Source organism: Lithobates pipiens, unplaced genomic scaffold, assembly GCF_037356315.1.
Source record: "Lithobates pipiens isolate NorthernLeopardFrog02 unplaced genomic scaffold, aLitPip1_a1.2 Scaffold_22, whole genome shotgun sequence".
NCBI lineage: Eukaryota > Metazoa > Chordata > Amphibia > Anura > Ranidae > Lithobates > Lithobates pipiens.
Genome location: NW_027507784.1, coordinates 309,434,907 through 309,447,380, shown reverse-complemented (window position 1 = coordinate 309,447,380; position 12,474 = coordinate 309,434,907). Strand labels below are relative to the sequence as shown.

At 43.5% G+C, this 12,474-nt stretch overlaps 1 protein-coding gene across 2 annotated transcripts in view; it reads right to left on the bottom strand.

Annotated features, from left to right (window-relative positions):
* Positions 1-12,474, bottom strand: part of NTHL1 (nth like DNA glycosylase 1) — a 32,422-nt gene that overhangs the window by 10,859 nt on the left and 9,089 nt on the right. For both annotated transcript variants that reach the window (XM_077449369.1, XM_077449370.1), the window contains one exon: positions 7,444-7,603. In XM_077449369.1, coding sequence (XP_077305495.1) covers positions 7,444-7,603 — 160 coding nt within the window. The remainder of the gene's footprint in view (positions 1-7,443; positions 7,604-12,474) is intronic.

Below are 12,474 nucleotides of genomic sequence, written 5' to 3'. Positions count from 1 at the left end.
GACTGGATAGAAATGAGAAATATCAGATATAAATTAGAGGACCAGGAAAACAGGAATAGGCAAAATAATTTAAGAATTCGTGGCCTACCAGAATCCGTGAAAAACACTGAATTAGAGACTGTGCTTCGAGAAGTCTTTAATAAAATAATGAAAAAAAAAGTGACATCTCATATAGCTTTTGATAGAATACATAGAATTCAAACAAAAGAGAAGCCAAGACCCGAGACGGAGAGAGATGTAATTGTGAGATTTACCCAATATGAAACAAAACAACAAATTCAGCAAGATGCAAGAAGCTCTGAAACCATTAAATACGAGGGAGCTACGTTGCTTATCTTTTCTGACCTCTCACAAGAGACACTGAGCCGTAGAAGGGCATTGAAACCCCTAATAAATCAACTACAAGAGAAGAAGATCACTTATAGATGGGGCTTCCCCGCATGTCTGATAGCTAAAAACCAAGGGATATCAGCTACCTTAAGATTCCCAGAGGACTTGAAAGAATTTTGCAATAAATTGAATATGCCATGTGTTAACTTAGAAAATTGGGAGAAAAAACCCCTAGACTGGACGAAATTAAGAGACCAGCCTTGGAATAGAGTGTAGGGTCTCTTTTCTTTTTTTTCTCTTTTTTGATTAAGGGGGAGGAGAGGGGGGTGGAAGTGGTAAAATTGGGGCAAATAATAATAAATAACAGGTTGGTGGGCAGGAATAAGGGAGGAAAAGTAAAAAGAATAAAGTTTTTGGGCAAGGATGAATTTGAGTAGGCTCGCTAAGAGGGGAGGTATGTGCCGGGGGCTGGGCGGTGCCCGCGTGCACCCCCGAGACCACCTCCGAAAGGGGGTGAGGCTCGGGGGCCCACGCGGACACTTATACTCCCTCAAGGAAGGTCCAACCAGGGCTGGGGTCTGGTAAATAGGCACTAGCCTGGAGGACGGTAACATTGATATTCAATGTGTAAAGGGTGGGGGGGTGGGAGGAGAATATCGGTGGGGGAGAATACGTTTTTTCACATTGATTAATGTAGGGTGTACCGACTGGATCGATCCAGGTAAAAAATATATGTTATTTTTTGTTTTTGATTTCACGATGGAATGTCTATGGCTAGTTATAACCGATCTCCATGAAAGATGGCCCCTTTGAAGATTGTTACATATAATGTTAGAGGGCTAAATAGTCCCAATAAGAGATATCAGATTTTGCAGGAATTGAAAAAATGGTCATCAAATATTGCTTTCCTACAGGAAACTCATTTTAAATGGTCTCATAATAGTGGTCTGAAGTCTAAAAACTATCCAACTTGGTTTCATGGATACTCCTCTAGTAAAAGGGCAAGAGGAATTGCTATTGGGTTGGACAGAAATACCCCTTTTATTTTAAAGGCTATGGAATCGGACTCTGAAGGGAGGTATCTATTTATCAAAGGTTCTATTTTTAATAAAATGTATACGTTGGTTAATATTTACTGCCCTAATTATCACCCTTGTCCCTTCTTTGGGAAAGTATTGAATAAATTAGAATGTTTTAAAGAAGGAGGGGTGATTATGGCAGGGGACCTTAACTTTGTATTTGATCCTACCCTGGATGCCCAACCCCCATCCCTACGCTCAGAAGGTAAATACCTTAAGATAATTAAACAAAAATTACATCGGCAGCAATTAGTGGAGGAGTGGAGAATTGCGCATCCTGGGGGAAAGGATTTTACTTACTATTCCCAGGTGCATCACTCTTACTCAAGAATTGACTATATCTTCTTAGATCATCAGCTCCTGGAGGGACTAAGGGAAGTAGAAGTGAAATCAATAACCCTCTCAGATCACGCCCCCGTTATGGTTGTTGTGGATCTGGAGGACATACCGGTCAGGCAAAGAGTATGGAGGTTAGATGAATCCCTTCTACATGATCATAAAATATTTGAAGCTTTGGAAAGGGAGATGAATCTATTTTTTAAAGAAAATAATGTAGAGAATATTACATCAACTGTTTTGTGGGAGACCCATAAGGTGTATATGAGAGGGAGATTGATAGCAGAAGCAGCCAAGAGAAGGAAAATAAGGTCAGCACGAAAGTTAATGATCCTACAGGAAATCCAGGAGTTGGAACAGTTACATAAAGGGTTAAATGACCATAAAATAATGGCCGAACTTATGGGAAAACGGGAAGCACTGAGAGACCTACTGGAGCAGGAAACCAGGCAGGCCTTTTCAAAGTCAGCTAAAAAGCAATATGAATTTGGTAATAAACTGGGGAGAATCTTGGCAGGGGTAATTAAACCTAGAAGAAATTTTAATTATATTGCAAAAATTAAAGATAAGAAGGGAGTAATGAAATACTCAACAAGAGATATTAGTAACATCTTCTCAGAATACTATCAGCTATTATATAAGGTAAACGATAGCCAGGACCTCAAGGACAAACAAAATAGAAGGGAAAAAATTGAACAATATCTCCGGAAGGTAGAACTACCGAGGATAGCAGAGGAGGATGCTGGCATACTCGATAGGGATATCTCTATGGAGGAAATAGAGAGAGCAATAAAGGATAGTAAGAATGGGAAGAGTCCAGGGCCCGATGGGTATACATCAATATATTATAAAAAGTTTATGGGACCTCTGACACCTTATTTCCATCAGTATATGAATTCAATTGGGGAAGGAAGGGAGATACGCAAGGAAGCTTTGGGGGCCTTTATAACTATACTAGCAAAGGAAGGGAAAGACCCAACATTATGCTCCAGCTTCAGACCTATCTCTCTGATTAATGAGGACGTAAAAATCTATGCAAGGATCCTAGCTGAGAGATTGAAACAGCATATGCCAGATTGCATAGAAGGAGATCAAGCAGGTTTTGTACCTGGGAGGGAGGCGAGTGATAATATATTGAGGACAACCCTCTTAATGCAGGAAGTTAGGAAGAGGAAGCAGTCTTCCCTCTTCCTATCGGTAGATGCGGAAAAGGCCTTTGATAGGTTAGAATGGGAATATATGCTGCAGACACTACATAAACTGGGTTTAGGCCCAAGAATGTTAAGGTGGATAGAGGCTTTATACTCTAACCCCACAGCTCAGATTCAGGTGAATGGGACTCTATCAAATACCTTTGGGCTTTATAACGGTACACGTCAAGGATGCCCATTGTCCCCCTTACTTTTTGTATGCTCTCTGGAACCTCTTTTGGCATCTATAAGAGCGAATCATGAAATCGAGGGAATAAAGGTTTCAGGGAATGAGCATAAGATATCTGCATTCGCAGATGATATTATGCTTTATATAACGAATCCTAAACAGTCCCTCCCTAGGATCCTGCAGGAGTTGGAGGCATATGGGAGAGTTTCGAATTTTAAGATTAATAGGGAGAAAACTGAGATACTAAATGTCTATACCTCCCCAAAGGAGAGAAGGGAACTGAGAGCTCTATTCCCCTTTGTGTGGAAAGAGAGGGGCCTGAAGTATTTGGGAGTATACTTATCAATATCAGTTGCAGACTTATATCAAGATAACTATCTCCCTCTCCTAAATAGAATTAAACAAGACCTTAAAGGATACCCCGCACATAGACTGTCATGGTTCGGCAGGATAAGTGTAATTAAAATGATGACCCTACCAAAGGCATTATATATTTTTCAGAGTCTCCCGATAAAGGTCCCAGGGGCCTACTTTAAAATTATTAAATCCCTGATCCAGAAATTCATACGGAATAAAAGAGGAAGTCGCGTTCCCTATAAGATAATGAATAGACCTAAGGATAAGGGAGGGATATCCCTTCCAGATTTTCAAAAATACCATTCGGCAGCGGTAATGAGGAGAATTCTAGACTGGGTTTATAACGCCCCATATAAAAAATGGGTACTACTGGAAGATAATATGAGTAAAGTTGCCCTGAGCCAGACCATCTGGATTCCAATGAAGTTTAGGGGTCTCCCTAGAGAAATATCCCCGATTACAATGGAAACATTAAGAACATGGGATGGGGTACTTAAAGGTACAGTAGGACAAAATAATAGCCCCTTAATGCCCCTGTCAGGAAATAACTACTTCCCCCCGGGGAAAGAAAATAAAATGTTCTTGAAGTGGACTCATAGTGATAGATTTAGATTAAGGGATGTGATAAAAGCAAATAGCTTATGCTCACTAGCGGAGCTACGAGAGAAATATGGCAGAACACCATGGGATGGATGGAGATATAGACAACTCCAACACTTTGTAGAGTCCCTCCCTAAACCTCTCCGCTCAGGCAACAGTTTAAATCCCTGGGAGAAATTGATTGACCGAGGGGGAATGGGCAGACAGGGGATCTCTAAAATATACAGGACCCTAATAACTTCGATGGAGGATGAGGCGATGCCCTCCTTGGGGAGATGGGAAGGTGAACTGAATCAATCAATCTCAGAAAAACTGAAAGGGAAAGTTATAGATTACACCCATTCCACTTCAATGGATACAAAGATACAAGAAATGAACTATAAATTATTGGTTAGGTGGTATTATGTTCCATCTAAAATGCATAAAATTAATCAAGATTTATCACCCCTATGCTGAAGAGAATGCGGGAAGGAGGGAACTCATGCCCATATATGGTGGCAATGCAGCGCAATTCAGTTATATTGGGAAAAAGTGGTGGGCCTTATTAAAGAGATTGATGGGACGGAAATAGAACTGGACCCCTGGAAATGTTTGTTTCATGCGACTGAGGACCCTAGGGAAAAATATAGAATAGCATTAACTCCATTTCTGCTGAATGCAGCGAAAGCAATGATCCCGAGATATTGGAAAGTAAAGGAAATAACCAGGGATAGGAGACTGGTTCAGGGAAATAGACAGAATGAGGATTATGGAAGAATTAATATGCCTTCAAAGGGGGAGTAGGAATGAGATTCCAGGATACTTGGAGGAACTGGATGGAATTCAGAAAGTCTTCAACATATCTTGGAACTATGGGGGATGGAGTGGGCATCTAGGGGCGTGTAGTTGGAGGTTATACTCCATAACCCAGGGGAGGTGGGGTCTCTTCCCCCCTTTATTTACTTTTTTTTTAATTATTTATTTATTTATTTATTTTATTTTTTCTTCTTTTTGTATTTATATTAATTTTTAATTTTTTTAATTTTTATTTTTTTTGGGAGGGGATGGGGAGAGGGGATGGGGGGACCCTCCTTTTTTTTTAATGGCAGAAGAGAGTGGGGATTGAGGGAGAGGAACCCCCACCTTATATATATCACAAATTTAAATTAAAAAAAAAGGAATCACGGGGGAGAGTAATAGTAAGGGTCCTTTCACACGGGGCGGATCAGTTCTGATCCGCCCCGTGGATGTCCGTTTGCTCAGCGGGGATCACTCCGCCGATCCCCGCTGAGCAGGGAGATGACAGGTCTGTCTCCGCACACTGTGCAGGGACGGACCTGTCACAGCGCCGCTCTCCCCTATGGGAGATCGGATGACGACGGACCGCAGTGCCCGTCGTCATCCGATCCGATCCGCAGACGGATGGAAAAATAGCTTTTTCCTCCGTCACACTTTTTCGGATCGGAGCGGGTCGGATGTCAGCGGACATGTCACCGCTGACATCCGACGCTCCATAGAGCTCTATGGAGCACCCGTTCAGGTCCGCCTGAAAAACTGACAGGCGGGCCTGAACGGGACGTTAGTGTGAAAGGGGCCTAAGGGTAAGATAAGATCACAAGAGGATAATTTTGAACACTGAGGTGTGCAGGGTTGGCTTCCCCCCTCCTCTCCCCCCCCCCCCTTCCTTTCCCTTTTTTTTTTAAACATCTTCATATATATATATATATATATATTAAGGATCGATCCGGTCGGGTACCCAATGTGTATTTTCTTTTTGTTTTTATATGAATGTTGAAAACACTGAAATACTAGGAATCCTAAACAAAGCGATTTGAAATAGTATGTATAAGAAATATTTTTTACTGTTTTTTGTAAACGAAAATAAAAACGAAATAAAAAGTATTTAAAGGATCTGCCGGAAAAGGTAGTTGAACTGTATAAAAACAGGAAAGGGATATAAAAAGATATCCAAGGAATTGAGAATGCCAATCAGCAGTGATCAAACTCTAATCAAGAAGTGGAAAATGAGGGGTTCTGTTGAAACCAAACGACAATAAGGTAAACAAAAAATTTTAACCACAACAAAATCCACAAATAATTTCAGGTGAAATACAGGACTCTGAAAACGTGTTGTTTCAAGATGCACAATAAGGAGGCACTTGAAGAAAGATGGGTTGCATGGTCGAGTCGCCAGAAGAAAGTCATTACTATGCAAATGCCACAAAGTATCCCACTTACAATACGCCAAACAGCACAGAGACAAGCCTCAAACCTTCTGGCACAAAGTCATTTGGAGTGATGAGACCAAAATTGAGCTTTCTGGCCACAACCATAAACGCTACATTTGGAGAGGAGTCAACAAGGCCTATGATGAAAGGTACAGCATTCCTACTGTGAAACACGGAGGTGGATTGCTGATGATTTGGGGGATGTGTGAGCTACAAAAGCACAGGAAATTTGGTAAAAATTGATGACAAGATGAATGCAGTATGTCATCAAAAAATATTGGAGGAACATTTGCATTCATCAGCCAGGAAGCTGCACATGGGACGTACTTGGACATTCCAACATGACAATGATCCAAAACACAAGGCAAAGTCAACCTGTCATTGGCTACAGAAGAATAAAGTGAAGGTTCTGGAGTGGCCATCTCAGTCTCCTGACCTCAATAGCATTGAGCCTCTCTGGGGAGATCTCAAACGTTCCGTTCATACAAGACAGCCCAAGAAGTTACAGGAACTGGAGGCTTTTTGCCAAGAGGAATGGGCAGCTTTACTATCTGAGAAGATAAAGAGCCTCATCCACAAATACCACAAAAGACTTCAAGCTGTCATTGATATTAAAAGGGGGCAATACACGGTATTAAGAACTGGGGTATGTAAACTTTTGATCAGGGTCATTTGGGTAGTTTCTGGTGTCATTATGATTTAAAAAGAGTAAACACAGCTGACTGATAATAAATGGCTTCAGCCAAACACTAACTGTGAGTGAAAGAAATGTTTTTGTGTTATCATTCATATTCTCTGAAAAATGGCCAAGAAATCAGACATTTTGCCAGGGTATGTAAACTTATGAGCACAACTGTATATATAGCCACCGGCTGCCCACGATCGATCATTCCCCACAGAGGTAGAACGGTAAACAAGGCAAATCGCCCTTCTGACAGGGATGAAGATCCTGCTAAGCAGGAATACCGATCTCTTTCTTCATCCAGTCAGACCATCCCTCACACAGTTAGCAAGCACCTCCTAGGGACACACTTAACCCTTTGATCGCCCCTGATGTTAACCCCTTTTCTGCCAGTGTCATTAGAACAGTAACTGTGCATATTTTTAGTACTGATCACTGTAAAAATGACTCACAGTTGGCCCAACAGACTTACCAATCCCCGATACCCTGTTCCAAGCGATGTCCATGACCAGATGAGCCATTTTGGGGCCCACCCCAGGAAGTTTCACCAGCTCAGCTACATTATCGGGTATGTCTCCTCCGTACTTCTCCTGCAGGATCTCAGTGGTCTGCTTGATGTACTTTACTTTGCTCTGATGGAAGAAGGCAGGACACTGGTTACTCCACTTCTATTAACTGTACACCAGTTAAAGTATATGTCACCAAAACATTTTACATGTCTGATATGTGTATATTGTTCCATGTACTTGTATTCAAAAGTATCCTGTTCTCTTTGCATCGTTTCCATTGTGTCAAATACCTGGAGATCCTGCCAGTCCTCCTGCTCTCCTACTTCATGTAAGCACATCCATCTCTGTGTGGTCAGCTTTTTTAATTAGCATTCTACTTGGGAGAACATGACCCCCCAAACCCCCCCCATCCCTGCACAGCTATTCACCGGGAAGATCAGTGTATTGCTGTTTCCCTCCCTCCTGCTTACAACCCCCCCCACACACACACACACACACACACACAAAAACCCCAATAAAGGGTACACTGATTCATTTGCGTGAAAGTTATAGTGTCTACAAACTATGATATATATATATATATATTTTTTTTTTTTTACTATTAATGGAGGTGATAAGCGACTTAGAATGTCACTGACAGTGAGGGGAACAGATTAACTGCAACTGGCATCACCAGTAACATTAATATACATTATCACTGTACTAATGACACTGGCTGGGAAGGGATTAACATTTGGGGCGATCAAGGGGTTAAACGTGTGCCTAACCATATGTTTTGTGTGTATTATGTGCAGGGTTGGTGCAAGGATTTTTGTCTACTTAGGCAAAGGTGCATTTTAGTGCCCCCAGCCTCCTATGTCCCAACTGCTGCAAACTGTCCCCACTTCTAATAAAAGTCTGTGGTCAGGTGTCGGTGCATGGTACCTTGGCTGATCCCTGCAGCCCCATCCCTCCTGCAAAAAAATAAAAATCATCCTCCCCTTTCTTTTTGATTTATTGTGTTAAAGTTCCTATTGTATGGTATTTTAATTCCCTTGGGTGCAGAGGGGGGTTGTAAGAGGAGAGAGGAGCGCTGGTGAACCCATCTCTGCTTCAATCCAGTAAAGTGATCTATAATGATAATATAATGTGGGATCAGCCTTCTTAAGCAGGATGTGTGGATCTCAGTGCCTCTTCTACCAGGGATAGAGGTATGTTGTCCCTGCTCTTCCCTAACGTGTCCCTGTTTAATCCTCTCCCCCCGCCTGCTTTCCTCCTATGCTGTGTCCCCCTTAGGTGCAGTCCCCTGTCTGCCTGCTGTAGAAGCTCTCTAGCCTCAGTTGGGAGAATATTCAGTGTCCCCGTCTCTAGTGCTGCTAGGCACCACCATGTGCCACATTAACCATGCTGCAGTTGCTCTGGTTTCATATCTCGAGCTGCTGCTAGGGCTGCACCGCAGATAAACATAATGAAGCCAGGCTCAGCCGGGGGATGTGAGCCCCTCTTTACCATCAGAGCCCCCATGTTCCATCAGTCACCCTGGTAACATCAGAGCCTCACTTTACTATCAGAGCCCCCCTGTAACATCGGTGCCCCCTTTACCATCAGAGTCCCCCCCTGTACTATCAGAGTCCCCCCCTGTACTATCAGAGTCCCCCCTGTAACATCATAGCCCCCCCATACCATCAGAGTCCCCCTTGTAACATCAGAGCCCCCCCATACCATCAGAGTCCCCCCTGAAACATCAGAACCTCCCTGAAACATCAGAGCCCCCCCCCGTAACATCAGAGGCCCCCCCGTAACATCAGAGGCCCCCCCGTAACATCAGAGGCCCCCCGTAACATCAGAGGCCCCCCCGTAACATCAGAGGCCCCCCCGTAACATCAGAGGCCCCCCCCTGTAACATCAAAGCCCCAACTTACAGATAGAGCCCTCCAGCGGTGCTGGAACTGTAATGTCGGGGAAGGCGGGGAGGGGAAGAGACTGTCGGGAGGAAAGTGTAAATGTAGCTGTAGCGGAAGCACAGAGATCTCATACCTGTCAGATGAGAACCAGCATGACAGGAAGTGTAGATTGGCAACGGCAGCCCCCTGTATACAGTGCCAGCCTGCACATGTGCCTTGCTTGTTTCGGACCCAGCTCAATAAGCGCCCCGGACAGTACTGCATACCGTCGGTGACCATGAGCGGCAAGAGGAATGGGGGGGGGAGTTTGATAATGGAACGCAGGTCCAGGACATGGAGCACCGGAGTCTGTTTACCCAGGCACATTTTACTGCCCCCCACCCCAGCCTGGCACTCTAAGGCAGCCGTTTGTGCTGCCTTATGGTGGCGCCGGTTCTGCTTATGTGCTACTTTTACTAACAGAACTATTTTTTTATTATCCCTGCTTTTCAGAGATAACAGAAAGATCGTTCCCTCTGTACAGGACCCTGTGTTGATTGTCATCACAGAGCTCTGGGCTGTGAATGTACACAGCCGATCAGCAGGTGCCTGCCATGACTCATTGGTGGGAATTTTCTGACAGGCTCCCGCTGTGTATAATCATAGGGGCGCCCTAAACACTGAAGCAGGTAGCGATGTATGCGTAACGTCACTTTGCCTGCATGGGCTGTCCGCCCGCAGTACATTGCTGGCAGGTGGCCCCCAAGTAGTTAAATTGAATAGATTGTTTTACAAAGTGGCGGTTCACATATACTTTAAATAAACATAGCCAACAGAAGACACATGGGCTCTGATATTCCCTGCTTTCCAATTTATATCTATATAGAACAATCACCTGTGTGTCATTGAACACACAATGTCATAGCTCCGATTTCTTAGGAAGTGGATGGGTCCCGAGTGCTGCAGAAAAGGGCACCAAGTAATGGCATGGCGCTGTTCTCTGTAGCATTCTCCCATGAGTTCAGGAACTGTCGCTGTTCTTAGTAGCATTCTTCCTTGAGGCGGCATGTCCTTAAAGTGGTATTGAACCCAAAAGCAAAACAATATATTGCAACTTACCAATTCCTAGATGTGGTGGCTGCATTAGTTTTCTTTTTAGGCTGGCTTTTCTTTATTTTCACCTGGTGATCCTGCCAGTAAGTCTGTTGATTTTCAACATGCCAAGCTGTCCTGCAAATGTAGCAGCTGTAACTGCTTATAAGTATTATCTGGAGCCCTCTGGCCCTTACCCCTGGAGCCCTCTGGCCCTTACCCCTGGAGCCCTCTGGCCCTTACCCCTGGGTAAATACATTGCTATAGTATTCTTGGTCGTTCCACGTGCCATATCTTGCTGATCTCAACTAATGCCTTATAAAGTTTGAAAAATGGTTATTTGTTCATTTCTTGTAACTATGTATTTAATAGCCACAAGAGACATGTGAACCGATATATGTTTATTGACTGTCTGAGTGTATTACAGGTTTATGCACTACAATGAATAAGCAACATTTTTATTCGCTCTGTAGGTTAGTTTGTCTTTAAACTCAATAAAAATATCTTTAAAAGAAGTATCATCTGGAGTTGTGCTTCATCTAACTCTCCCCTCCACCCAGGACTGAAAAATGCTGGTGTCCAAAAGTTTCCCCCTGTGCTCCTTCGTCCAGAGTATGGGGCAATCTAATACAGGTGGCATGTTACTGGTCAGATCATCAGGTGAAAACGGAGAGGAAAAAAAAAAAAAATGCCTTAAAATAATAATAATAAAAAAAAAAACACGCAGCCACTACATTCAGCTGCAATATATAAAATTTTTGGTTTCGGGTTTAATACCAAGTTAACGTTGAAATTTCAGAATATCTTTCCTTTCTGGACTCCTCTTTTGGCCTCATCATGCAAATAAAAACCTTTCCATTTTCATGGCATACCTTATTTAGGGGATTGGTGACATCATCGTTGGGTCTCTGTAAGCCATGATCTGCCTACATTGCAAAGAAAAGCACAGAGAAGCCAGCAGGGTGCTGTACATAGCTTCCTGAAAACATCACAGCATTCTACCTCCGCACTTCTCTCCAGAGCCCTCAGCCCTGATTCAATCAGTCAGCTGTCTCTTTGGATGAGTTAAAGCATTACCAAACCGCAGATGTTCAATAAAAAATAAAAAAAAATCCTGCAAAGCAACGGTATAATGTGCTAGTATGCATCTCATACTAGCACATTACGAAATACTCACCTTGGAACGAAGCTCTCCAGAGCTGTAAAGTCATTGATGAGAGGGCTTATTTATTCTCCATCTTTCTTCTGGGTTCACAAGGTCTGGCTATGTGATTGGCTGAAGCCGTGATGACATCACTCCCATGCATGTGTGCGGGAGTCCTCAGTTCCAGCACAAAACTCTGAATTTCTGACAAGGTATGCCAGATCTTCAGAGCACATGCACCAGTGATGACACTGGCTGCATGCAGGGTGAATATCTCCTAAACAGTGCACAACTAGGAGATATTCATTCTACCTACAGGTGAGCCTTATTATAGGCTTACCTGTCAGTAAGAAAGACCAAGCAGGGTTTACAAATCGCTTTAAGCAAATATCAAAATGTATCAAAGGCAAGTGTCAGTCTGGAGGAGCGGGCATTTCTTAGGAGGCCGCATTTAATGTAATGTTGAGCATCCTTGATTGAAAGAACTGCAATCTGAAGAAAGAAAGAGGTGGGCCAGGGACAGCCAAGCTGGGGAGGAAAGAGCTAGGATTCAGGGATCTTCAGACTACGGCCCTCCAGCTGTTGCGGAACTACGCGTCCCATGAGGTATTATAAAACTCTGACATGCACAGACATGACTGGGCATGATGGGAATTGTAGTTCCTGAACAACTGGAGGGCCATAGTTTGGAGACCCCTGAGCTGGATGATGTTGGACGTCCTCCACCCACGTTTGAATGTAACCCGCACGCATGTGCGTGAAAGTTACTTCAACCTGGCACAGCATCGTGCTGAGTCTGTACATGCCGCTGTGCATCCATGGCTCACTGTGCACTCACAGACAGGTCAAAACATCTACGACAGGTGAGGCTCACACAATATAGTAATAACCGCCCC